Here is a 27,867-nt window from a genome sequence, read left to right as displayed (position 1 = left end):
AGGAACCTTTTAGAGGACAGCCAGTTATTTGTCTTATTTATTATCCAATCCACTATTTAACATTTTTCTGCTTATCTGTGTCCTTTTTTTTTCCTTTAAACTAATTAATTCAAAAATTCAGCTCTCTATTTGTAATCAGCCGAGCAACGTATCCCACACACAACACTGTCTGATTGCTAACATGAATAACAGCCATGGTCAGCTCTGAAGGACAGATACTGAAAGGTTCTCTGTTAATTAAATATGTCTAAAATACAAGTGTTTGTGTTGGAGTTTGTGCTACATCAAGATTTTCATTTTACTTTAAAGGTGTATCGTTACAAATATCAGTTATGAGTCACTTGGACACTAATAATCAGAATCTGTGGCCTCGAGAAAATCACCCTGGTCCTCCCCTCGTATCTTTACACTAAGTAGAAGTCATAAACGTGTCTTTCCTAACTTGTTCCTTTTCTCTATAAAGGAACAGAAACTGGAAAGATGCTGCACTACTTTAAAAAACCGTCACGTAGCTCTTTTCCCACATCTTTGTGTGTCATAAACCACAAGTGGCTCTAATTTGGAGTGCGCTGATGGCAGAGGGGGGCGAGCGCTAAGGTGAAGAAGAGAAAAGCTGAGATGAAATACTGTAATTTAATGATGTTATGCTGTTGCGTAACCCGACTAGAGAGCCACTTCATCAGGGCTCAAACTGGCATTTCTCACCAGAGAGGAGGGAAACAGATTCCCCCTCACATCAAAACACTTCTGTGCCCTTTTTCCCAAAGTTCATTTGGTGGGCTTTGGGAAATGTCTTTGAAAACTGAGTGAGATAAGTTATGTGATGAATGAGTTGGAATATATATTTTTTTACAAATGCTTGTTTTACAGTATGTCCTTCAGGAGTCATTCCTGCACTGTGCATGAATGCAAAGAATTCAGAACGAAGGAAACATGTCAGTGAAAAAGCAGCTTTACATTATAAATTATGCAAATTTTACAGACAGTAACTGACTTCCTGTTTGTGCTTATACTGTGTCGTTTTAATGTTTTATATTTCTAATATTTTCTCCTCTGCTGGCTGTGCGGGAGTCGGTTTGTCATGAATTTACCATAAAGATAATGAAGCGATGATGAAGTAGGACTGCAGTGCAGCGTCCTTGGTGCTTGTCAGCGTGCAGGGTGATATGGTGCAGAAGGACAGCTCCAGATGGCAAACATCTGTCGTGGGGATTACATCGCTTTACTTTTAGTAATCTGAATACTAAATTCCCCGTCACCGAGTGTTTGCTTGTGCCTCCGTGTTGGTGGGTGTTGGTGTGTCAAGGGGCTTACTTCTGCTCGGAGTGGGAAGACGAGAGATTATTCAAACAATCTTGCAATGCTCATTTCCTGGTTTCTCCGTGAAAGTAAAAGGAATGAATATTTGATTAAAAAATGCAGTGATATCGCTGCAGGAGATGCGTGACTGTAAAATGATTTGCAGGGTGAAACTGTTTTATTTTTATTATTATGATGATAATATTTGAATGGTTAAAATTGGGATGCAAAAAAAGAGAGAAAGCAGCGTAAGGAAAAGTTAGAAGACCTGCTTGATAGGAGTGTAAATTAATGAGAATAATGCATAACTTTATGTTTAATTAACCATCACATGTCAGTTCTTACCTCAGCTCACCTGAGCGATCGATTGAAACACCAGAAACCTGCAAAGCTCTGCGCAGTCTTTGGTTATTTAAACACACGGCAGGAATACGTTTTCAAGGCTTTACATAACGGTGCAGAAACAAGTTTTATGAATGACTGCATGAAGAGTTTAGGCTCTTAAAGTCGTGATGTAATACATTGTAGATGTAGATCTTTTTGCCGGTTATGACGACTGCACTACTTTCATTGGGGGTTTGCTCTTGCAGAGGAAGAACGCAACTTTCAAGAAACAAGAAAGCAGAAACGCTGTCGAAAATACGGCCCTCCATGAATTTTTTAAACTCAGAGAGGTTTTCTGAAGCCGTCACACACACACACACACACACAAATAAAGAGTGAGGCAGAGACATTACAATTCTGGTCTGCAGCCAGTGGAATATTTAAAAAGACATTCTCATTTTCTGCTCCAACCCTTTACATGCGCCTCACATTCAACTTGCCTTTTAAATGCCTTTTTTTTTTGTTGTAAGGATTAAACATTTCACAACTGAGTCCTGCAGGAATTCATTTGGAGATAGCAGATCAAATTATAAGACAGCCTACAGTAACGTCTTAATACAACCTGCTTTACTCTTTCTTTTCCCGCCGCGTATGACACCAAATTATATTGTTTAAGCAGCAAAAACTCAGGTTTGTATCCAGCATCTCTGTTTGGTTTTTATTGCTCGGTGTTTGGAGGAAAATAAATATTCTCTCTTTCTTTCCTTCAGTGCATAAAATGAAAATTCGCCATTAAACACTAATGTTCTCGTTTGTACCCCAGTAGAAATCTCAAGAATAAAGTTTATCTTTCCGGAGGGAGAGGAGGCTCTACCCACCATGTTGTTGGAGCTCTAACACGAGCACACACACGTGCACGTGGGCAGCCTTCACGGCTAACATACATCTACATGCTCATTATGCTGCACTTCAGGGAGCAGAAGGCTAATTCAAACGAGTATCGAAAGGGAGTCATCATTAACCACCGGGCTGAGCTGTGGGTGTGTGTGTGCAGAATACAGGAAATCATTAAGAAAATAAAATTAGAATAAAGAGATAAAAATGTAAAACAAGAAGAAGAGGGTATGTGTCAGCCTAAAATAATCATTCTTTAACTGCCTCCCCTCACTTGTCAGTGACTGTTATTAGTGAGTGCGCCGCTCCACAACAACACGAGGAGGGCACGAGGAGGCAGGGAGCTCGAACGAGGGGGGAAAAGCTGACAGATGAGTGGAGTGAGGCACAGAACAGAGGGAGTGGCGCAGAAAGGCAGGCAGCGGCGTGTGTGTGTGCGAGTGTGTGTGTGCATGAGTGTGTGTGTTTGGAGAAAGGGATCAGAAAATCAAGAGAGTCAGCTCAAAGAGGAGAGCCGTCCCCCCAGTGACAGATCTGAATCCAGTGAGGAGGCATAACAGGGGCAACAAACCCCCCTTTAAGATACAGAGCTGTGGAGGGACAACAAAGACAGGACGGACAGGCTGACAGAACCGAGAGAATAAATAGAGGACTATTACTCTCTCTGGCTTGTTTGACCAGGCTGGTTTCCACGGTGACAACATGGGCGCAGTGGTGGGCACTTTGACCATGCAAACCAAACAGAGGAGACCGTCCAGAGGTACGTCAACATTAGTCAGAAAGAGATGGAGAGGAGACAAAAGAGCAACAGAGGAGCAAACTGAGAGGAGAGCGATAACCTCGATATACCAACTAAAAAAAACACATTAAGATCATCATTTAGATCAATACATGTTTGCTTTTCTCATTCAGCATTAGCAAATACATTTTGATTTCTTGCTATATTTTTTGCAGATTGATGTAAATTATTGAACTAAGAAGTTACTTCAAGAGCATGTGAAACAGACTGGCTAATGCATTTACTAAATGTTACCTGCATGCAAGCATATGGTGTCTACAGAACATGTGAAGTACATTAACCATTAGCACTGATGCTAATTTTTGTATGGGAAGAAGCAGCAGCTGTTTCTCAAATTCAAGTGCATAAACTCACATGGAAGAGGCAGCAGAATTGCGAGGGATCAAGTGAGACAAGTTTCCCATCGTTGCTGAGGTGTGAGGTGTAATGCATGTTGTGATGGAGACGCTACAGGATGCCGTGAAGCAGGATGTCCTTGAAAATAACTACAGAGCAAAATCACTGCCCCTGACTCTGTGATTATGTGTGTGTGTGTGTGTCTTGTGCAGCGACTGAGCGAGTGAATGGAGAACATGGAAGGTTCAGGCAGGAGCATGTGGATTAAAACGCAGCTCACATATCATACCTCTCCCTGGCCTTATGCTTGAGAAGCCCGTTGTCATGGAGACTGGGTTGTAGGGGCATAAAAGGAGAGTGTGAACACACACACACACACACACACTCCGCCGGGGTGAATGATGAATTTATAGCAGCATGAGATAGAGATAAAAAAGATGAGAAAGCAGCAAACAAAGCAATTACTCTCTGACACAGACGTAACGCCCCACAAGGCGAGGGTAATGCCTCGCATTTGTTTTCTCACGCAGACAAGATGAAATCATTTGTCCTTGTTTTTGATAAAAGCCTTACAAGATCCTTTTAACAAAACAGGGTCATCTCGCTCTTTTTTTTTTTTTCTTTCTCTCGCTCCATTAATGTTGTCCATTAGAAGTGTGTTGTGGTGCCAGCTGTGCAGAGGTACACGAGATAAGACTAGACCGATAAGACCTTATCCACAGGAGGGAGAAGAAGTATTACAGCTGCACGAAAAATGGCACAGGGGCAGGTCAGAGTAGGAAAAATAACCATGTATGAAATAATATCATGGACCACTGAGCGTACAGTGAATGTATAGTGTACAGGCAAAGCTAGAAAGTGTTTTTTTTTTTTTTTACAAGGACCAGCTATTTGTGTCACTGGCCAAGAGCACAGTCATTCTATTTTCACCGCTATGGTGGATACATCTGTGGCGTCTGGTTTGCCAGGACTCGCAACACGAGTTTGAAAAACATGCACATAAGACGGACGTTGCATAAACCGAAGAAAGACGAAAGTAGTTATAGAAAACAGAAAAAGGTGTTTGTGGAGCAAGAATCCCAGGAAAAGATGCCAGTGTTGTGTCAATCCTCATGTCCTCCGAAAACATATTCATATGCCTGTACACTGTGTTCTCATTTAGGGTTTTAAAGAAGTGCATTTTCTCCCTTTCTCTGAAGGAGGCAGGACAGATGGACTTCAGTTTGCACTTGTTGTGTACTTTCATTTTCACTTGCTGTTTGGTTAACTTAAGCATCCAAACTATACGATTAAGTTTCTAAAAATATCAGCTTGGTTGACACTTTCACTTCCTCTAGGGCATCATTGCTGCTCAAGCACTGCCCAAGATGTTCACAACTGACTGAAAGAAGAGGGATTTTTTCCGTCTATAGCAGTATGATAGTGAGGAGCAGCCAGACTATTCTACACCAGCACTGTGGAGATCCAGTAGGTCTGATCATGCGAGGCTAACACATTCACCACCAGAACTACTTGTTGAAAGCTGCAGCAATGTTTGGCACTAAAACTACTTGGTTTGAGGAAAATAACATAGTTTGGAGTGAAATAAGACTCTCTTACAAAACATTTGAAGCTTCTCAGTCGTCTTCTGGGTGCCGAGTCCCGTCTAATATATAATTGATCAGCTGTGAAAGCAGTAAAATTAATGGAAAAAATATGTTATTTGTGATGCATCACAAACATTTCTCTCTAAACATAATTCAGAAAGCAGGTCAGGTGTGTTAGAATGCAGCTCAAATAGGCTTAGCTTAGCACAAGGAATGGAAACCAGGGGAAGCCACTCGCCTGCCTGATTCCACAGGTAACTAATAACCAGCGCCTCAAATGCTCACTACGTAAAATGCTATATGTCGATTGTTAAACTCATATAAAATCCCAAATAAAAAATGTCATGCTGTGGTTTTATGAGGGATTACATACCAGACTGCTTCTCGACCCAACACACTGACCTACTGGAGTTTTGCCGTCACAGCGCCGGACTACAAAAGGTTATTGGATTAAACAAAAGAAGATATAATCTGTAAAGTGGTGCGCTTTAGACATGCTGCTGGCTTGATTATTTTATCTCAGGGTGGAGCACATTTTGCTGTTTTCCCGTCTCTGCGCGAAGCTAAGACAAGCATCTGCTTGCATCAGCTTCACATTTAGTGTGCAGACACCAGAGCCGTGTCGGTATTCTCATCAAACTCTGGGTAAAGAGGTCCAGCAGAGCATGACGAGATTTTTTAACAAGCATGTGTACCTGCAAAAAAACAAGCTAGTGATGCTGCAGCTCGTCTCCCCCTCCACCTGTCTCGTTAGTGTCGTGTTTGCACCTTCCTGATGCCAAGACAACAATTACAGTTGGGAAATGTGAGCAGATTTCTGGGAAGAAAAAAAAAACAAAACAAGCCCTGCGTGTCCTGAAGCTGTCGCAGCAGTTGCCATTAACAGTGTGACAGAGCGGTTACACACTTCTAATTATCTCTGTCCTTTCATCGTATAACACTTCCCTCCCAGTACATGCTGATGAATGTTTATGTGCAGAGCAGTTGTTCCGTTAATTATAGCAAAAGTCCTTCCTTGCATATCAACGCCGAGACTGTTGGTAAAAAAAAAAAAAAAGTCTGCAGCATTTCTTTATATTATCTAGAACTCAGATGATTTTGTCACCTGATAAGTGTTTTGTGTTCCCACCTGGTTAAAGCTTAGTCAATATGTGTCTTTGCTCATGAAGCGTCTGAGATCAACAGCTTAGCGTTTTTCTATTCCCTCCTGATATAATGTGCCGTCTTATTGTGCTGTTCTCTCTTTCTCACCTCCACCTTTCTGCTTCACACTCCTCCTTCCTCTCCTCCGGGTCTCAGCCCTCCTCTAATCAACACCTCTGCCAGCTTCCTCTTCTCACCCGCCTTCTATTTCATCTGCTTCTTATCACACAGGGAAAGCGCTCCGACGGAACGCATTAATGCCCACAGGTGGAGCGAAAAACAGCAGCTTTTGCAGCTTTGTTGCCGTGTGATGAGAGACTTTAAGTCACTGGGAATATACATGTACACAAATTGTGGTTTACGCCCCCCACCCCCCTTCGTTGTTTAAAGTAAAAATCAGTTGGTCCAGTACACCCACCACTGCTCACATTTATCATAGCTGTCTATCTCCATGACAACAAGAGTCAGTGGGATGGCAAGTGGAGCTCAGAGGAACATGGAGGGAAACATACCTGACACCAGTATGCAGCCCTGAGAACCATCGCAAACACAAGTACACAAGTGTCGTTCGAAGCAACACAAGCAGCTGAATTGTTCGAATTGATGCTGCAGATGGTTGGTGCTGTAAAGTGCACGACCGACAGATTGTAAAATTTAACTTGTGTTTGGCGGATGATGCACGACAACAGTTTCAGTGTTGTGGATTCATCTTGACAACGCCGATAAATGGGATGGAACAACTGAGTCATCGCTGCCATCCAAAGAAAGAGATTTAAATTCGCTTTTATCTCCTTTTCTTCGACTGAGCCAGTCGGTTCTGGCACACGGTTTATTTGGAATCCAACGTGTGCATGTATCAAGTTATTAAGCTGTTCCTGATTGTGGGACCACTGATTGAATTTGTGCACCATGTTTGTGCTGTGAAGACATCGAGTGTGTTCCTCTGGCTCAGGCCCGGCTGAGATATTAAAGGTTACAGACCACCCAGTGTAAATATGCCATCCCGCTACACCAACATAAGGCTTCAGACTTCACATTTAATATCTCCACTATTTTTTCCGAGGCCCTGCAGCTGCCAGTGCGTGTTTTCTCTTGGATATTTGCTCGTCAACCCACCGGTGTGTGGCTCGCGCCCGGCGCCGGATGTTGGGATGTTGGTGTTGTCCTGTAGCTGGAGACAGTCGCGGTGACAAACACTCGCCCTCAGCGCAGGCATCTCCTCACATCATTAACCGCCATCCATCTCCACGGCAGCCGATGCTGAGCACCACGCTGCCATTAATAAAACGCTTCAACTCCTGAGGGGAAACCTAATTTGTCAAAAACATGTAGTGCTTCTTCAATCCTTCTTTTTCTCTCTTTTAACCTCCTCATCCTGCCTTGTTTTTCTTCCGCTTCGCTTACCTCCCTGAGCGCTCTTTTCTGCTGTCTAATCAGATTTTTTGAGGTTTTCTTGCCGACTTAACGTTCTCACGCTTCGCCGAGTTGTCTGTTTCTCGTGCGTAACGGTTTTTATATTCCTGAGAGGAGCATATGTTAAACAGGCACTGTAGAAATAATGCATCTCTCTTTTTCTTTCCCCTCCCCGGCAGATAAAACAGATGACGAGCTGGAGATGACGATGGTGTGTCACCGGCCGGAAGGTCTTGATCAGCTGGAGGCCCAAACTAACTTCTCCAAACAGGAGCTGCAGATCCTCTATCGCGGCTTTAAGAATGTAAGACTTTCTGATTTCGTTGTTAAAATATTAAAATCTCAGAAGATGCAGGGTCATGTATGATTAGGGGAATGTGATGGTCTGATATCGTGGATGATCTTAATTTCACGTGTGAGCTTCGTTTCAGAGGAATCATAAAGATCATGATATTAAACAGCACTGAGCAAATGTTCCTTCTCCACATGAATTGGCTGTGACACAATCAGGACGCTGCTTGATTCACACATTTTGGAGGTGTAGCTTGTTTTGTAAACAGAATTCTGAACTTTCTGAGGAACATGAAGATGCAGAAAGTTGTGAGGTGGGCTTTTAGCCGTGAGTTGGTGTGACACTGGTGCTTGGTTTCAATGCAGCCATATGCACAACTAATCCTGTGACTGTGCCCCATATAGTGGTCTGCAGATATTATCGATCAGTATTGACCTCTTACATTTATACAGTATGTCACAAACACTAAATTTAACACACCTGCTCCCCATTCACACCTGAGACCTTGTAACACTAACGAGTCACATGACACCAGGAGGGAAAATGGCTAATTGTTCCCAATTTGGACATTTTCACTTAGGGCGGTTTAGACATTAATGGCTGTACTGAGTTATTTTGAGGGGACAGTAAATGTACACTGTTATACAAGCTGTACACTGACTACTTTACACAGGAGCAAAGTGTCACTTCTTCAGTGTTGTCCCATGACAAGATATAATAAAATATTTGCACTTTTGTGACATACTGTATATCACTGTATATGATGTTTGATTTTCACTGATATGAAAACTGTTTCTACATAACATAAGGCAGAAAAGGATGTTTAGAAATAATGTCATCACAAAGGTTTTCTGGCTCTAATTCTATTGTTTACAAAACTTTCAGCACTTGCAGCACATGTTGCAGAGCACATAAGAGGTGTGTCAGAAAAGTTCCAGGACTGGTGTCACAGAAGATATATTTCAAATCCAAACTACCAGTTTTCCCCTTCGTATTAATCCCCCTGGAGTCTAACACCCTTCCCCAGTCTTCTCTGCTGCCGCCATGCACCCCTGGAAGGATTCCTCCAGGATCCTCCTCAGCTCCATCATCACAGCCATCTTGATGTCGTCCACGTCTTCTAAGCGGGTCCCCTTGATGACCCCCTTGAGCTTGGGGAAGAGGAAACAACCCCACGGAGCCGGGTGGGGTGAGTAGGGAGGTTGCTCCAGCTGTGGGAGCTGTGGGATGCTCAGGACGCTGTGAGCAGGTTGTCATGGTGAAGCAGCCTCCTCTGGTCCTGCCACAACTCTGCCTCTTCTGAACGAAGCAAACGCTGCAGGATCTCTTTGTAGACGTGCTGGTTGATCGTCTGAAGGGAAAACTTGTAGTTTAGGTTTGAAATCTATCTTTTGTGACTCCAGTCCTGGAACTTTTCTGACACACCTGCCTAAAAAAAATCCAACATCAGTCCGGCTCTGTTTTTCTTTTGAGTTAAGGAGACTTGACTCATTGATCATGAGTAAACCCCTTAAAGGTCCTCATGTCATCTTTTAGGGCAGATAATGAGGTCACCTGATTGAGAAAGTACAAAATAAACAGAAGGAAAAAACGTTGTCATTGAATAGATTGGGCTGAGTGATTTTTTCTTCTCCCTAGGAATGTCCGAGCGGAGTGGTCAACGAGGAGACATTTAAACACATTTACGCACAGTTCTTCCCGCATGGAGGTAAAGTCCACCATTTTCTAATTCGTTCCTCTGTGATGCTTCTTGAGAACAAGAGAACTTATGTGTTTTTGTGTGTTGCAGATGCCAGCATGTACGCACATTATCTCTTCAACGCTTTTGACACTACAAACAACGGCTCCATTAAGTTCAAGGTAAAATAAAGCAAATACGACCTGTTTCCTTACCGTCCTGTGCTACTGTGCTCATGAGTTTATTGTGTCCCCGTTGTCCCGTCTGCAGGACTTTGTGATGGGGCTGTCGATTCTGCTGAGGGGAACACTGAGGGAAAAGCTGGAGTGGACGTTTCACCTTTACGACATCAACAGAGACGGATACATCAACAGAGAGGTGAGATCACGTCACCTTCCCAGCTGGGTTTCATGCGTTATGCTTCGTCTTTGTTTCATCTCCTGTCCTTCCAGGAAATGACTGAGATCGTGAGGGCAATTTATGACATGATGGGCAAGTACACCTACCCCGCCCTGAAGGGAGACGTCCCGCAGCAGCATGTGGACGCCTTTTTTCAGGTTCGCTTCTAATACATAATATTAGCATAAATAAGAGTCAGGCGTCGGCTGCTTTGTTGGCAGCGACAGGTGATTTTAAACCCATTGTGTTTACGCAGCTCGCAGGGAAAACAATCTGGCTTTTAATGTCTCTTATCATACCCCAGTAGCTCCGCAAATGAACCTCTCCGCTTTTATTGAGACACTCTGCATGTACTAAAGGGTTTTAGGATAAGGCTGATAAAGTTTTACATCCATCCCATCCCTGCAGTTCGTAGCATCGTGTAGTCAGGTTATTTTTATCTTAGTGTGTACAGTATTGTACAGTTTCTGTGAGCGATTTTCCAAACATGAGATGCACACAAAACCATAAACATGATAACACTATTCATTATGTTTTTATTTTCCCACAGAAAATGGATAAGAATAAAGACGGAGTGGTGACTCTGGAGGAGTTTGTTATAGCCTGCCAAGAGGTTCGTATTGTTCTACGTCTGTGTTGCATCAAAGTGGGAAGAATCATGAAACAAATCATGAAAGAAGATATTTAGCCTCGAGTTATATGAGCCCTTTTCAGAAATGTGCTCCTTTCCGTTAACCTGACAGTGTCTGAACATGTCGGCTTCATGTCTGAATGAGCGATCATGTCTGATAACTTCTTCATAAGAGTCGTGATCTTACCAGGTCAGATGAAGTAACGTGTAGGAGCACAAGTCTGATCTGCATGTCGCTGCATTAACAGAAAGGCCTGCACAAGTACTTTGAGTGATGTGAAACAATTTGGAAAGGACTTTTTCTATATTTTGGCCTATAATTTCACATCTATTAGAAATTCATTGAAATCCATAAAAATAAAACGTTACTACGGTGAAGCCAGAGACTGCAACAGATTATCGAGACTTATCACACTCCAAAAGGTAATACCAATGCTTACTTGAATCACATTAGTGTACTTTACTTATTTCTCATTGTCTTATTTAACTCATGGACTGTGTTTTCCTTAAAGTATTATAAAACTAAGCACACTTGAGGAAACTGGACTTGAAACGTTCTGTTCCTGGACTGAACACAGAGCTCAGCAGTAGAGAGGTGCAGGAGAAGTTTCCATAAACTTATGAGGTGACTGTGGCTCAGGTAGTAGAGTGGGTTGGCCAATTGGATTGGAAGGTTGGAGGTTTGATTCCGCCCTATAACCTGTGTCATGGTCGTTGTGTCCTTGGGCAAGACACTTCATCCACGTTGCCTGGTGTGAATGCGTATGAATGGACTGTTTGAGGTGGTGGTTGGAGGGCAGAATGGCAGCCACGCCTCTGTCAGTCTGCCCCAGGGCAGCTACCACGACTGGGATGAATGTGTGTGAATGAATAATTGACAGCATAAAAAGTCTTTGAGTGTCTAGAAAAGTGCTATATAAATCTGATCAATTATTATCATTATTTTATAAGTTTCGAACCCTTGGAAAAATCAAGTTCATTATACTTACAATTTTTAAATTCACAATATAGCTAAGAAGCCAATACAGGTAAATTTTAAGCAAACTTTACAAGTAGATATGAAGAAAGCTGAATTTAAGACTAATGGTTTATTTACTTACCTTTTTTGAGTGCAGCCGGTTTCCTAGATTTGTTTAAGTAAGATCAACTTTTCATATTTTACACTGCAGTAATAACAGTAACCTGTGTTAAAAGGCTGCTTCCAGCTGTTTGTAGAGAGAATCAGAGTCTTTAATGTCATTATTCAGAAAGTACAATAAAAGTGGATGCAGTCCCATTTAGTGCAAAGAAGCATTTCTAAACTAACAAAACTTGAGCAATGATAACAATCAAGGAGTTTATAAAATAGAGACATATAAAAAATAACATGATGAAAAAATAGATGCAAACATTTACAATAAATAAATAAAATGTGACCCATCTGCACAAAATCATTGTGCCTTGGACTATATCTGACAGATACAGCCTGAATTATATTAACACATGATAAAATATTGATTTTGGGTTTATTACTTAGATTGGTCCATTTAATTATTTTCTACATGTAGAAATATCATTACGCTCCATATCGCTGTCAAATACCATCAGGTGCAATGCGATTGATTTCATGCAGATGGGTAACAAATGAGGTCTGCTTTATAGGAGTCTTTACTAATTAAATAAAACATCTGCAGCATCACACAACAGCAGGATCCATGTGAGTGTGTCCAAAGAGAGACTTGCATACATTTATGCATGAAACAACAGCAATAACTTCATTAATTGATTGTAAATTGTGCTTGACGTGGAGACAGGATCGATCCCGTCACACTGTGTACTCTCCTCCACCTCGGACCGGTGGGCTGTCACACCATGAGTCGGCTACAGTTAAATAATTTGTTACCTAGCGCATTTACATTTAGTCTTTTAGTTAGCAGTGCTTTAGCGTGCATTATTCATCACTCGATGTACCGTCCGGTTTCACGTGTAGGACGAATGTTGTGTGCCTCTCGTGAAGTGAATGCCTGAATGAAGAGGCTGGCAGCATGAACATGAAGGTGACCTACGTCTGAATGACAGAGCGCCGTCAGGTTGATGAAGCCAGCAGCGATACGCATCACATGTCTGGAAGGGTGTTCAGGGTTGTTTATGTAGAGCAACAGTGAAAAGTTTGGATACACCTCCTCACCTCAGGGACTCTCTTCTTTAATCCATGTAGCTGACAGTGAGATGCATCGTTCTGTCACGATTACTTACCTCCTCTCTCCATCCCTCACCAGGATGAAACCATGATGAGGTCCATGCAGCTGTTTGAAAACGTGATGTAGGACGAGCAGGAGACGACGGAGACAAAGACATGGAAAATGAGAGGGCTTTGTGTGAGTGTGTGTGTGTGGATGCATATGTGCAATACATCCAGTCTTTCCTCCTCCTCCTCTCCTCCCTATTTTATCCAGCTGTGATGTGGATACAGCCAGAATCCCCCACACAAGGACTTGCAAGAAGAGATTGGACTGGAACGCCTTCAGCCTTCCTGCCGAGGTTCTGCTACACAACACACAGTGACTGATGGCCTGGACGTTAACACACATCGCTCTCGGTCCCGTCTCAAAGATTCGCCTGGTAAAGATAAAGATGCTCCTATAAGGCTGCTCCCGACCAGTGATGAACAGCGTGTTCAACAAGCTGAACTGTTTATTTATTTTTTTGCCAAAAGATGTTCTTTATCTTTTTCTTTTTTTCTTTGCCAAAACATGATTGCATGCTTTTGCAAGACCTTTTGATTGATCTCCAAATATGTGTTACAGGAATTTGGCCATAAGGACATTTCTATTTATCTCGTGCATCTAGTGGTCGACGACAGACATGAGATATTTCAAATGTCGTGTACAGTGAGCCCTGTACTTCTGTGTTCATCTGACTGTCGCCTGAGAGTCCGTCCTATGCTCGTTGTTAGTCCGTCTAAATCTTATAGTAGAAAGTCAAATCATTTTTGACACAGTGCATTTTATGGGTCTTATATGATGAGTGTGTGTATGTGTGTGATTGTCTTCTTTTGTCCATGTTAGGTTTTAGTGAAAAAAAAAAGAAGAAAGTGATTCATTCTTTTATATTTTCACTCGCTGCTTTGCTTCTTGTGGTCAAATTGATGTTGTAAAGAAGAAAATAGTGTTAAAAAAACAACGTGCATACATTTTGGATATCATTATGAAGTGCCCGCGAGATGTTTAATAAATAGGAAGAGGCTATTGATTATAAAAATTCTATCTTTACTGGCACAGGTGTGACTCAGAGGTGGTGACAGTGAGGACATAGGAGTGTATTTATGTTGCTATGTGGCAGAAACGCTCCGCTTCTGGGCCATTCTGGTGAAATCCTGGGGTGAGAAAGTTTCTGATGATACCTCTGAATGTCAGCTGTGGAATGTGATTGACTGAGGACAGCCCCATGTGTACTAACGGACATTCGGCACTGCCTCCCCCGTCCAAACCAGGACAGTGATGTCACACTGACGTACGCGGTGCAGATGCTAACCGCAGTGATGGTTTTTTTAGGTGAGTTTGAAAGCACCACCGTCATAGAAAACTCACAAAGCTATAGTAGTTTAAGCACTAAAATATTAAGCACTGTTCTTTTCTGAGTCAGTGGATCAGCTCCGGTACATCCGTGTGACATCACAGCCTCTGATATCTCGGCTTGGAGCAGAGCTGTTAAATCTCACAAAGAGAAGATTTAATTTTAAGCCATAAGAATAAATATGTAAATTCTTAAACTGAGTTGCGTCTTTATTCTGCGTTCACTCTGAAGAAAATGTGTGATTTAACGATGATTCCCGGCATGAAAGTGGGGTGATAAAGAAGAAGGAGACGCACATACTGCATACTGTCAGGGGTCACTGAGTGGTTTAATGAGTATGAAAGTGGTGTGAATCATATGCCACGGCCTTTCCATTCCCCACATCTCAACCCATTTAGCTTGTGGTTAACGAAGGCTTTTTTTCCCCCTCCTTATTATCTCACCCCATCTTTATAAATGAAGATCAGTTATTAAATCTAGAAAACACAGGAGGTAAAAATGGTTCAGCCCGGGGACAGATCAGAATTAAATGAAGCTGTTATTTCACTTTGTCCTTTAGGAATACAAACTTTTCTGGATAAAACGTTTTATTCAAGTAATATAAGATATGAACATGATTTGTACTTTTGTTTCTCTGAGTTGTTCTTCTAGTGTTGCTCTGAAGCGCTGCAGGTTTACACATAGCTTTAAAGGAACATTACATGGCCTTCAACACAGTGCACGGATGAATTAGTTATGTTTGCGCGCACAATCAATTGCTCAAGTATAGCTTTACAAGTTAAGTTCTGTTTGAAATGTTCTACCTAAGTAAAAGTACACAAGTATTTGTTCTGTCTGATGCACAAATCTGTTTTTGGACTTTTTCCAGGTAAAGCACAAGGCAGAGTACTAGAAATACTGACTTTGCAATACTTTGATTTTTGGTATATATATATATATATTGTGGTACACACTGGTAATCCAAAATAGTGTTTCTTGCTTTTAATGGCATTTCGATCAGGCTTCTTATACAAAGCTTTATGGTGCTGATTGAAATTAGTTTTGTTGCCTCTCATCTTTGATTATTGGATCATTTGAACATTACTGAAGAGAAACATGATGAGATATTTACAGGGGAAAGTCAGCATTTGATGGAGCTGTTTAACAACCGTAAGCCTGACTACACACACATTTTTCGTAAAGACATCAGAAGCCAAAAAGGTTGGATTGTCAAGAACTCACTGATGACAGACAGGTGGACACAAATGCTCGACACAGAAGAGGTTCAGGCAAAAAGGCAGGTTTATTACAGGTCAGGGTTCGGTACACAGAAGGTCAGTCAAATCAGGCAGAGGTATCCAAAAAACGAGAGGCAAAAGGCAAGGTCCAAAAACAGAAGCAAGGTCACAACAAACAGACTGTGACTATGACTAGAAGAACGCTGGTACAAAGACTGTGAAAGTACAACGAACTGGCGACAGGACAGTGAGACACACAGCGTAATATACACGATATAATGAGGGGAGATGGGAAACAGGTGCAGGGAGGTAATTATTGAACAGGTGTGACGAGACAGGTGCAGGAAGTAAAATTAAAACAGAAACAACTGGTGAAGTGACTTCAAAATAAAACAGGAAAGACAAGACATAAAATGTGCACACAAAACAGAAAACTTGACAGACATGACAGGATTCTGCTGGTTTAACCTTTAGCAGTGTGTTGTTATTTAAAAACTGCCCGAGTACAAAGCAGCACAGAGTAGAAATACTCAAGTAAAGTACCTCAAAATCATGCTGAACTACAGTACTTGAGTAAATTCATTTAGTTACTTCCCATCCCTGCACACAACCAGCCCAGCCCGTACGGCCAGTACATTAAGCTCAAAGTTGAAAAATAATTAGATTTTATCGCAGATTTTCACCCACATAGCAACAAAAAATCATTTGCACAGATAAAAGCTTTTGAATTTCCTGCAAAACTGGTATTTTTAAATGATCATAGTAGATAGACGACAGTCAGAGATGGATAGTACATTCACTCAAGTTCTGTACTGAAGTACAAATTTGAGGTACTTGTGAATCTTTTGTTTTTCTACTTTGGCTCCACTACATCAAATAGCTTGAGCTTAGATCACAAAATAAGTCTTTTTGCAACTAAATTAGTAAACTAATCAAGTTCATTGACAGGATATGGGTAACTAATTTGATAATCATTTGGAGCACTTGTGACAGCATTCCTCACCTTTTCAAGATCGCTTTTAATGTTTAACTGTTTTATTTTATTCACCCTTGTACCTGTCTTCTATACTTTGCTTTTTATCTGCTTTTTATTCAACTTGTTTTGCTCCTGTTTTCATCTTACACCCTGTTAAGTGACTTTGAGTATCTTGAAAAGCACTATACAAAATAAATGTATTATTATTATTTTCAGAATTTTTGTAAAACCAAAGAATAAATTAATTAATGGAGACAATAATCAGTAGCAGCAGTTGGATACAAAATAATTTAAAACTATTTTCAGCTCAACCAACTTTACTCACATTATTCCTTGGGTAATAATAACCCTATGATATGGTGTATTATTACGACGGGGTATTAGGGCCACATTACGAAAATTAAGTGGTAATATTACAAGAATAAAGTCGTAACATTTAAACCAGTTGTTTTAGAGGAGCAAAGTTGTTAAAAGTGCCGTGGAGCATTTCGTGACGTTGTACTTCAGCATCGGTTTCATAAACCAGGAGATAATTCATCTTTACTTTATTCTCGTAAAATCAGGATTTTTTTCTCGACGTCTGTGGAAAAATATTTCTTTAATGTGGCTCTAATACTCCATCATATATACTAGTCTAACAGTCACTGGGGATATTGTTGTCTGAATGGACTACTTTCACTTTTTAAAGTTTAAATACACTTGGTGGTAATACCTCAGCACACATACTTTTACTTCAGTCATATTTTCCTTGAATGACTTTTACTTCTTTACTTGTTTCATAACGTGGAATCAGTCATTTTAGTTAAAGAAACCACTGGCAAAGGTTAAAGAAAAAAAGAAAAGAGAAGAAACTGTTGCTCACCACTACTCTGCTCTACACTGTGCTGTGCTGCGTGCTGTCCTGCGGGGGGCGCTGCTCCTCCTTTTTGTCTTTTCTACTCTCCACAGAAGAAGAGCAGCAGCACTAGCTCGTTAGTTGGTGGTCTCCAGCAGGACTTCTTCCAGCGCAGACACGCAGCAGGTTGGCAGCTTCTTCACCTCCAACATGAACGGGTTAAACGACGAGCCAATGGCGCCACAGACCTTCCTCTATGGTGAGAAAACTCCTTTAATCTGCGTCACTTCGTTTAATTTAATTCGTCCTCGTGTGCTGCTAACAGCCGCGACGTGTAGCTGCTTAGCTGCATGTGGCCCTCTGTGGTGACCAGGTGGTGTCCTCATCAGGGTATTAAAGCTTTTAAACGCAGTAAATATCGCTGTTGGTGGTTGTTAACCTCCAGCAGGAGGTTCTGGTGATTCCTGGAGAGCAGCAGCTGCCTCTGAACCACTCCGCCACACACGTGCTTTGGTACCAACATGGCGGCGCCCGTGTTTCATTAACTGCGCTCATATTTAAGCTTTTTTTCCCCCACATGAGGTTAAAACTAACGCGTAGTTTCAATTACATCCCAGTTTTATATACTGTCACAATGAAACGTAAAGTTTGACGCGACAGTTTTCAGCTGGTTGGGGAAAATCTTCTCAACGTGGCTTCAAACGCATGTGCACCGCGCTCCTGGATGAGCACATATAGACTTCTTATCTTGCATTTATGAGCTTTCGTTTGATTCACTGGTGTACTCCAGTAGATATAAAGTCATTGTGACTGCAGTGTAAACACAACTTGCACTGAATTTCTCCTTGGATCACGTGGAGCTGCTCGTCCCGTCACCCAGCGTAACCTCGGCTGGTGTTGATATGTGATATGATGGCCTAGTTACTCATGACTGAAGGTCTTCATGGTGCAGGCAGGAAAAGGCAGAGAGAGCTGCTGAAGTTAACTAAGGCTGGACATAATGTGGGCCACAAATTCTGGGTTGATCCAGACAGCAAGAGGTGAAAACGTGTTTCCCACGTGTGATCCGTGGAGAGGGTTTTCCCCTCAGTGGGTCATTGCTCCCACTTTAGTCCAGTTTCACTTTGATGAATGTGCGCCAGTCAGTTTAAAATAAAGTATATCAACATGAGGCCACTCCAGAGCACGATCAAGCCCAAATTTGTTTAAATGACGTATTGTCGCAAACACACAGTGCATTAAAATGGCTCTTACATTTACTAGATGTTTAATTTTCACTACTTAAGTTAATTTTTTGTTGAAATTGCTGACAATTTTTGTATTTTTTGTCATTTGGGAGAACTATACCAGCATCATGAGGCAACCCATAAATGTAGATTTTCTTTCATCCAAGACTTTGTAATCCTATTTTTATGTAATAGCCTATATTCAGTAAAAGTCAACTGAAATTTTGCACTGAATGTTGATCTTGGAGATGTTTCACCTCATTTACGAGGCTTCCTCAGCTCTGAAACTAGTTCAGAACAGTCCACTTACCTCCTACTGAATCACCCAGGGGTGCCATGTGGAAACATTCCCACCAGTAGTCTGTGTAGCGCCCCCTTGTGCAGAGTTTACATATAACACTTTACAGCCTAATAACCAGGTGGTCCCAGATAGAGCAAAGGGCAGAGTTAGTGACTTCTGCAGTTTCATTTAGCTTTTATTCAAAGCGACGCACATCTGAGAGCGGATGCAACACAAGCAAGGATCTAGTCAGGAGAAAATAATCTGGATAAGAGCCATAGAACAAGTTGGAGTGTGATAGGACGATGATGCCAATAGCAGGCTGTAGGGAGGTTGTGGGATTTTTATTTTTTTTTGTTATCAGTTGTCAAGTGCCGAGGTGTTCAGTGAAGAGCTGGGTCTCTAGTCTTAAAGACTGAGAGGAAGTCAGCAGATTGAACAGAGTTTGGTAACTCGTTCCACAGAGAAGAGTCTAGCTATCGACCTCGGGCCCTGTTGTGGTTGGATCAGGCAGCTTTTGTTGGTCGAGACTTCAACATTCAAAATTTTATACCACAGATTGAATTCTCTGCGTTTCTATGCTGGTGTCTAAGTCAGTTGTTGGAGTATTGACTGAGCTCTTCTGTTCAGGTTGTGTGCTGGAAGCTGGAAAGGAGGTGGTGTTCAATCCTGAGGACGATGACTTGGAGCATCAGCTGGACCTGAGGATGGTAAGAACCCCGAAACCCAAGTTGTACAAGAAAGAGACTCATGACACATATTGTTTATAATGTCTTGAGATGTTTCTTGGCTTACCAGGATTTTTGTTCACAACTCCAGTGATTCATCTTTTGATATTTGGTAAAACATTTTTAAAGAAATTTGACTGCTCGGTGGAGATGCACAAAGATTGATAGTTGATTGAATGAAGCTAAATGCTTACTTGAAGTGATTAGAAAAGGAACAGTGTCTGGTGGCTAAATGAATAATGTTCTCTATTAGTGGAGTTATCCTCCTCCTCTCAGCCTTACTGGTGCCCATTGGTGTCGTACTTACTGGAACAACACTTTGTGGCTTATTCTCTCCCAGATTTTTAATGCACCGGGAACGTAACACACACACAAGTCTGATCGTGGATCCTAATTAGTGCACTTACACAGATTGCTTTCTTGACAATCAGAAGATGGATGTAATGGCAGTTTTTGAATTCTGGCTGAAACAGACACAAACGATCACAAAGTCCTGTGAGTTGTGGGACTAATATTCACCCTGATAGATCATATAAGAATACAATCGACTGCTCTCTAGGTCTGCGTGGAGCCCGGCACCAAGGATGAACTTCACATGGTGGAGGTGGAGGGACAGGACATGGAGGGTCAGAAAATCAAGGCAGTCCTGGTTTCACTGAAGCCCTCTGTTCTGCCAAGTGTGAGTACACCTCTTGTTTTTTTTGTCTTTGCTTATGTTTAAACACACAAATTGTCCTCTTGCTGTGTCGAGTGCTGGCGTCCTTTAAGCTCTAACCCCACACAGGCTGTGTTTGTTCAGTCGTCCTCGTCTGCTGCTTTTTGTAGCTGCCACTTGACATTCACGCTCTTTGAAACATCTTTTCAGCTCTGTTGGCAGGAAACTAACGTGAGTGTTTGTTGCAGGTGTGTCTTGGTGGTTTCACGATCACACCCCCAGCAGTTTTCCGTCTGAAGGCAGGTTCAGGTCCGATCCATATCAGTGGACAGCACCTAGTCAGTAAGTATTTATTAGAAGAATGTCATGATATCTTGTCCAGATTATTTTTTTAATGGCGATCCCTTTCCTCAGTGGCTGATCTTTGTCTATTAGTTATGGAAAAATTCCTCTACAAGCTGCTTCTCTTGGCAAGAAGATGCATTTTATTCCAGTGGATGAAGCCCAGACCTCCAGCTGTTTAGTCTAAGTTCAGTTCTGATGGGAAATGAGAGGATTTTTACTAAACTTTGGGCGCCCCTCCTAAACTATCTCCCAGATTTTACCGCAGACCTCATACGTAGGGGGCGTAGCGATGTGGTCTGGCATCCCTCTTGTACTCCTGTATCCTCATAATGCCCTCTACTGGGTTATTATAGTTCCATATAGTCCTTTGTTTTGGTGGTTTCTCCCTGATCCACTGGACTTATTCAAACTGTGAGACCTCTATGTGGTGTCCTCATACTTTGCTCATACTTGTCTTTGTTTTATTTCTGTTGTTTGGTTTAAAAATTAAAAAAGAATAATAAGGGGAATAAATTAGCAGCTGATGTGGTTGAAGGACCCAGTGTAACATTCCTGCCTTCCTTTTAAGTGATGGAGGCTGATCAGTCTTTCGATGAAGATGATGATGACGACGATGAGGAGGAGGAGGAAGATGTCAAAACATCAAAGAAGAGACCTGCTTCCTCTCCTGCCGCAAAGTCTCAGGTTGGTTCTACGTTCTGTTCAGTTTAAAGATGAAGTTTGTCTCGGTTCAGTCGTGACCTACTTTTGATCTTCTGTGCAGAAAAAAATGAAGATGGACGTAGATGACGATGATGACGATGATGATGACGACGACGACGATGATGAGTGAGTGTCAGGCTTCAGACAGTGACACATTGTTGTGACCTTTTCCCAAATACATGCTCACAGTGGAGCCTGAGTGTTTAACTCCAGACACTCGATGTTATCACTAGAACAGTGTATGTAGGACATTATTATTTACAGTCATGACTCGTTAATCTGACCCTTAACAATCCTAAACCTTGCTTTCCGACAGGTTTTTAGGAAAAACGAACAGAACCCATAAAAACAGCCTTAACATAGCGACAGCCTTGGATTGTGACTCCGACATGACATTTAATGTCACCAATCAGGATGACGGCGTATTATCTGACTGAACAATCCCACAGATTGGCTACGTTCACACTGCAGGACTTGATGCTCAATGAGGATTTCTTTGTGACTTCCTTCACGTTTCCAGTTCAATGCGACTTGTATGTGATCTGCTGTGTGAACTTCATACGACCCAAAAGTGTCCCGCATGCGCAGAAGAGGACACGACGACGTCACACGCAGCGAGCGTGCTCAGTGTTTACGGAAGTAAACATGGATGGTAACGGTGGAGCGTATCTGCCACTCCCCCGCCGCCACCGATGGAGGAAACAGAAGTGTGAGCGCTAACTAAACTAGCATCAGCAGCCAAGTACTGTCTGCGTTCCGACCACTTCCACCCCGGGGTTGCGCTCTGACGGGGTGGAATTGGCCAGAGTGTGCACAATCACATCGGTCAGTTAGTGAAATCCAGCGATGCGTAGTCTTCTAACTATACACTAGTTATTATAACAACTATGAACAACTAATGAGCCTTCCAGCATCAAGCCCTCCTTGTATCTGGACCTCCTTCTTGACAATCCGACAGCCTTGCTATCCGACATAAAAGAAGGTTTTATATTTAGCGTTGGATTATCGAGTCACGACTGTACTTTCATGTTTGTCGTCATGTGTTTGTGTTAACATCATATACTAGTGATGTTGAGGGCAGGTGACTGAAGGGAAAACTAGGTCAAATGTAAGTCCGTGGACTTGCAGACAAAGCTTCAGACTGTTCAGGACTCTGCTCTGCTGGCGACAATTCAGCTCATCTTGCTTCCAGTGACACCAGTTTGGTCTGTTCTAAATATTAAATTCGGGTTTAAGTGGTTCATGAGCTGCTGTTTCTTGTGTTGAGTACGTCTGAGATGCCCGATATTGGCTCATCATTGGTTTTGTTCGATAAAGGCTTTAAAATGAAAGGTCGGCGTCGGTCCAACATGAGCGTTGACAGGCAGATAAGATGATGCTGACTAACGCCTGAAGCTGAGATCCTGGCACGAGAGTCTACTTGGACAGAGACGGTGTTTATTTACTTGTTTCGCGACTTCAGAAATGGGTCAGATTTTCCGCGCTTGAGACTATTGTGGGGATTATCTCTGGGTGAGCGTCGGCCAAGACTGTTAGAGTGGGATGAAGTTTAGAGTTTGGGTTGAAAATGAAGAAACAAGGAATGCTTTACATAGAAGTTGTTATTTGCCCAGTGTGTGTGTGTTTAGTGGAAAAGCGTTGTCTGCACCTGCCAGTTGGCCATCAACATAAGAACAGGGATGTAAGAGAGCTGGTGTTCTGCAATCATGTGGGAGAAACATGTACGAGTATCTGTAAACAGTCAGAAAAAATTGGTTTGGAAGTTGGCTTTTTTTTGGCCTTGTTTTGTGTTGCTTTTTTTCCGTTGGCTTTTCGTTGCTTTTCTTTTTTGGCTTGTTTTCGTTTTTTGCTTTTAGGGGGGTTCCCTTGGTTTTTGATTTTTTTTTTTTTTTTTTTATTTTTTTTTTTGTTTTTTTTTAGTTTTTTTTTTAATGATGAAGGCTCTTATAGAGTAAGATGTTTGGCCCAGTTGTACACAAACATGCTCTATGAAGCTTTCATGAAGTCCTGCAATCAAATCAGCGATGCTAAGCTAAAGCTAGACGGGTGTCTTGAGGAGTAGCTGCAGTTTTTTTCCTCTGAGAATTTTTTGTTTTCAAGTGATGCCATCTAATTATCTGAACTTGTGTTGTGAGTAGCAGCATTTCTAGAGCAGGTCTTTACTCCTGTGAGATGTAATCATTTGTGCGATCTGAGACTGGACGATGCTTTTACTTGTTTCAGGTTTGCTCAGGTAATTTAGCTGATAAGGTTACAGAACAAGCTTCTATGTTTAAGCTCATGTATAGACTGTGAAGGTGTTTCCGTGACATTAAACATTCAGGTCATCACTGCTCCAACTCCACTAGACTTTTTCCTTTGCATCCAATAATGAATAAGGTCCATATTTTAATTGATAAACATACTTTTATTACTTTAGGAAACTACTAAGTTGTACTTGTTGGGATCTTAGAAAGGTCTGGAGCGTTGCGTTCGTCCGAGAGAGAGATGTTCAGAAGCTTCGGAGCAGCTCGTTTGTTCTATAAATGGAAATGACTTATCTCCGAGTCGTCCTTCCACCGAAGAAACGGCTGCGAGTTCTTTGGCACTGGGACGGCGGTTCAGCACTCAGGACAGCAATTTGGACCTCGAGTGCTTTTAATAAATCTTTTGGTGTCATTACAGAAATTGGGGACGTTCAGTGGAAGCCATTTATAAAAGATAAAGCGCTGGTATTGGTACCGGCACACAGAGGACGGAATTAATTTAGCCTCAGCTTTTTTGGTGACCGACCAAAACCCATTGTGTATCTGTGTCACCGAAAAAAAATGTAAAAACGATGAAGCCAAACATGCTAATATTTAAGCCTGATGGAGTTTTTTCTGTTTTTTTTCCAGGGATGATGACGATGATGATGATGACGAGGAGAGCGAGGAAGAGGAAACGCCCGTTAAGGTGAGCAAATGTCACAAAATTAGTTTTTTTAGTTAAAGCTCAATTAATGTGAAGTTGTTCTGACTTACACCTGCCTGTTTGTTACAGGCCAAACAAACACCATCCAAACAAAAGGCTCCTGCTCAGAACGGCAAGAGTTCTAAACCCGGCACCCCGGCAGCTAACCAGGTAACCGCTGCTCTTCATAGTCGCCGCCTTTCTAGGAACATTTGTATTTTGAGCTTGACTTTTTTTTCTGAAAAGCTGCACTGTACGGGGCCTTGAACCATTGTTGAATGTTGGCAGCATGCTTGTGTTTTGAAAATTCATCAATTTAATTTCCAAATATCTTAACTTTCCAGGACAAGACCCCCAAAGGAAAGGGCAACAAGTCACCCAAGACCCCACCAACCCCTAAAGCAGTCCTTACAATCCCTGAGATTAAAGCCAAAATTCTGGAGGCCGTGACCAAGGTCGGCGTCCTTTATGCTTTTATTTCTATTTTTCTTTTCCTCCCATTTAAAAAGGCGATGAATGGTGTGACTATTAAGTGTGAATCTGATCATTGATTGTGTTTATTTGTCTTTTGTAGGGAGTAACATTACCTAAAGTCCAGCCCAAGTTTGAGAACTTTGTGAAGCATGGCCACAGAGTCTCAGACCCCAAGGTACAACACATGTTTACAACACCTACACGTTAGCTTTCAGATGTGACGCACTTGGTTTTGTATTTTATTTTGAGTTTAAGAAAAAGACACACAGGTGCTTTTAATTTCTCTGTTGACGTCTGTCTGATTTTTATTCGACAAGTACGGAGAAATTAGAACTTTTTGATTAACATATGTCCAAATAATTGTGTGGAGTTTTTGTCATTTTTAATGTTTTTTTTCTTTTTTAAATGTGGCACTTATCTATTTAACAAAGAGACATGAGGAGATGAGTAAAAGAAAGGAGTGTGTAAAAATTCAAACTGTTTGTTGTTGTTGTGCTTGTTCCTGATGCTGCCTCTAGGGGGTGCCAAATCTGTTCTCATTCATTGATGCAGCAAAAGTTGTTCAAGAAAATGTTTTTATTGATGAACAAAAGAGAAATAATCAACCAAGAAAGGATGTTAAATAGTTCAGATTTTATTCTAATGTTACCTCCTCAGTGAGCTTCTTATATTTTTTAAGCTGCCGTGTGTTTTAAACAACCAGCTAATTGATTTTTTTTGTTTGTTTTCAGGACATTGCAGAGCTGTGGAAGTGGAGACAGACATTGAAGGACGGAAAATAACTCGACTCTGTAGTGTTTTAAAAAAACAAAAAAAATACGAAAAACAAATCTATTTTTATGCCTTGTTTATGCCCATAGCACCTCTCGAACCCTCTGAAGCCGAACTCAGTGCCTCACACTTACCGTTAAATCACTCGTAAGTCTGTTTCAGCTCCGCCTGCTCTCCTGGATGAAAAGACTGAAGAGGTGGCGGCGGACGGTTGACGGAGCGCCGCCTCGGTCGCCCTCTTGAGTTAACCCTGGTAGATCCAACGTACAATTTCCCATCGTTGTAAATGTGTAAATAAAATTCTCACTAGATTGTTGGCAACAGGGTATGGAGGACGTTTTCATGTGGATTTTTTTTGTTTAGTTTTTTTTATATATATATTTACAATTTGCCTCCGTTTAGGAGCGACAGAAATAAATCCATCTTACCATTACACAAAAAGCAGATAGACTGGTAACAGCTTAACTTTCAGTCTAGTCAAACAGACTCTGTTTTGGTCGCATCATTTGCCAGTTTTTTTTTTTCAACAACATACACATGTGGCACTTTTTTTTTGAAAACACAACTCGTTTGGTGTTTTTTGAATGTCTACGCTAGTGTGAGATTCCCGCCGTCGTAATCCGACGACACCAGAATTCAAAAAGTCGTCACCGTCCAGAAAGAACCACCTATTTAACATTAAGCAACAAGCTGCACTAATGTTGAAGACGACACGTTTCAGCTCTGTCGAGGAATCTGTCTGCGTCGTTGCCACGACTACTGATATCCCAGAGGAACGAGGTCGCCCACTTTGAGAGACTGTACGCATGAAGGAATTTGCAAATGAGTTGTGTAGCGTTTCCTAAATGTTCCGACCCGTGCCTCAAACTCTGTTCTCGTTTGACCAGGTTCGAGTTAAATTTAAAAACGTTGGTGCCGGTGAGGCCTGTTCAAGCAGAAGACCATTCCATGTTGAAGAGATGTCTGTTTTTACGACTTTGAATATGCTGTGGGTTGATGAGTGATTAAACGACGTGGATCTGTCTGCTGTTGGATTTCTTTACAGTTATAATAGTTGGTAATTGTACCCACGTCTGATGCTTAATGCAGTATTAAGTTCCCTTGTTCTTGATTTTGATTTTTTTTTTTTTTTTCATGTGCAACAATCTGCTCATAATTAAAAGTTCAAGCACACAAAGTTGTCTTTTCCTGACGTGTTTCTTCAGACATGCAAACATCCGAGGTGTCTTTTGAAGTTTGCATTACTCACAGTAGTGGACACAGTCATCTATTTTCTGGAAGTAAGTTGTAGATTACACAAACCGCTCCACTCCCTTTAACCGGTGCTGCTATCTGTTCTTGCAGATTCAGCAGCGTTACAGGAGCTGTGATTTGAATGAGTCAGTTAGCACCTAGATGGAGGGAAACTCCTGTATTGGTTTCCAGAAAATGAGAAAAAAAAATCCAGACTGGTTTCCTGTTGTCTGGCTTGATTACCAATAAGACAATGAGCACAGTGAGTGGCTGCTATTATATGTTGATATAGTATTTTGAAATATTTAACGTCATATTTCCCAAACCAGATTGTCCAGGCAAGATCTGACATTTTCTGTTGACATGTTGCACAATGAGCTCATAATCTTACTCTTTCACAAAACACAAAGGTGTTGCACCTTATAGTGTTCTTTAGATTACGCATTTTACGACGGCTTTAACATCTCATTTAATCATAATTTCCAACACATTTATGAAGCAAAATGTGCCCCTTACATCTCTACCTTGATCTCTGTCTATTTTGGATTTCAGAATCCATCCATCATCTATACACCACTTAGTCCTCACCAGGGGCTGGAGTCTATCCCAGCTGACTCAGGGTGAAGGCAGGTTCACCTGGACAGGTAACCAGTCTATCACAGGGCTACACTTAGAGACAGACAACCAAGCACACTCACATTCACACCTACGGACAATTTACAATCACCAATTAACCTCAGCATGTTTCTGGACTGTGGGAGGAAGCCGGAGAACCCGGAGAGAACCCACGCTGCACGGGGAGAACATGGAGACTCCATGCAGAGAGATTGCGAACCGGCGACCTTCTTGCTGCGAGGCAACGGTGCGAACCACTGATTCACCTTGCAGCCCCCGTGAGGTTACATACAGTGTAAAATCTGTATGTTGTGAGCCTCTTTTTTTTTTTTTAATTTATAGCACAACAATCATCCTATAATGTAAGACAGAGAGTTGTGATTTTTCTATTTTTTCCTCTGTCGCTACCGTTGACGCCACTCACTCTGTTCAAACAGTCCGACTTCTGCTGTGTTCATTAGCAGGATCTATTGCAAATTTGAAATGAAATGAAAAATACTTTATTTATCCCAGAAGGGAAATTCAATGTT

At 41.7% G+C, this 27,867-nt stretch overlaps 2 protein-coding genes across 8 annotated transcripts in view; both read left to right on the top strand.

The window, feature by feature from the left end:
• The window catches only part of kcnip1b (Kv channel interacting protein 1 b), a 29,588-nt gene extending 16,488 nt beyond the window's left edge, over window positions 1-13,100 (top strand). The window contains exons 1-8 of one of the 6 annotated variants that reach the window (XM_008289623.1): window positions 3,220-3,277; window positions 7,974-8,098; window positions 9,725-9,794; window positions 9,876-9,946; window positions 10,035-10,142; window positions 10,217-10,321; window positions 10,714-10,776; window positions 13,053-13,100. In XM_008289623.1, the coding sequence (XP_008287845.1) occupies window positions 3,220-3,277; window positions 7,974-8,098; window positions 9,725-9,794; window positions 9,876-9,946; window positions 10,035-10,142; window positions 10,217-10,321; window positions 10,714-10,776; window positions 13,053-13,100 (648 nt within the window). Of the gene's footprint in view, window positions 1-3,219; window positions 3,278-3,754; window positions 3,788-7,934; window positions 8,099-9,266; window positions 9,288-9,724; window positions 9,947-10,034; window positions 10,143-10,216; window positions 10,322-10,713; window positions 10,777-13,052 lie in introns of those variants that run through there. The other 5 variants (XM_008289621.1, XM_008289624.1, XM_008289625.1 and 2 more) reach the window with 5 other exon arrangements.
• A 4,393-nt stretch (window positions 13,101-17,493) lies between these two features.
• Window positions 17,494-26,662, top strand: npm1a (nucleophosmin 1a). Of its 2 annotated transcripts, none has more exons than XM_008289618.1 (11): window positions 17,494-17,636; window positions 19,514-19,593; window positions 20,171-20,290; window positions 20,515-20,608; window positions 21,180-21,295; window positions 21,375-21,421; window positions 24,190-24,247; window positions 24,335-24,415; window positions 24,589-24,699; window positions 24,819-24,893; window positions 25,450-26,662. In XM_008289618.1, the coding sequence occupies exons 1-11, from the start codon at window positions 17,588-17,590 to the stop codon at window positions 25,498-25,500; spliced, it is 882 nt and encodes a 293-aa protein (XP_008287840.1). In that variant the 5' UTR covers window positions 17,494-17,587; the 3' UTR covers window positions 25,501-26,662. The 2 variants fall into 2 exon arrangements, with proteins under 2 accessions (XP_008287840.1, XP_008287839.1); XM_008289617.1 differs by having other exon boundaries at window positions 21,375-21,439.
• Window positions 26,663-27,867: the final 1,205 nt, after the last annotated feature.

The sequence above is a fragment of the Stegastes partitus genome, unplaced genomic scaffold (genome assembly GCF_000690725.1).
Source record: "Stegastes partitus isolate 25-593 unplaced genomic scaffold, Stegastes_partitus-1.0.2 Scaffold626, whole genome shotgun sequence".
NCBI classification, from domain to species: Eukaryota; Metazoa; Chordata; class Actinopteri; family Pomacentridae; genus Stegastes; species Stegastes partitus.
This window is presented reverse-complemented; position numbering and strand designations above follow the sequence as displayed.

Bases quoted from the DNA above. Each gene is read 5' to 3' on its own strand.
- npm1a (XM_008289617.1), top strand. From the start codon at position 17,588: ATGAACGGGTTAAACGACGAGCCAATGGCGCCACAGACCTTCCTCTAT. The intron at 24,248-24,334 runs GTGAGCAAATGT...TGTTTGTTACAG, and splicing joins AAGAGGAAACGCCCGTTAAG to GCCAAACAAACACCATCCAA. The intron at 24,416-24,588 runs GTAACCGCTGCT...TTAACTTTCCAG, and splicing joins GCACCCCGGCAGCTAACCAG to GACAAGACCCCCAAAGGAAA.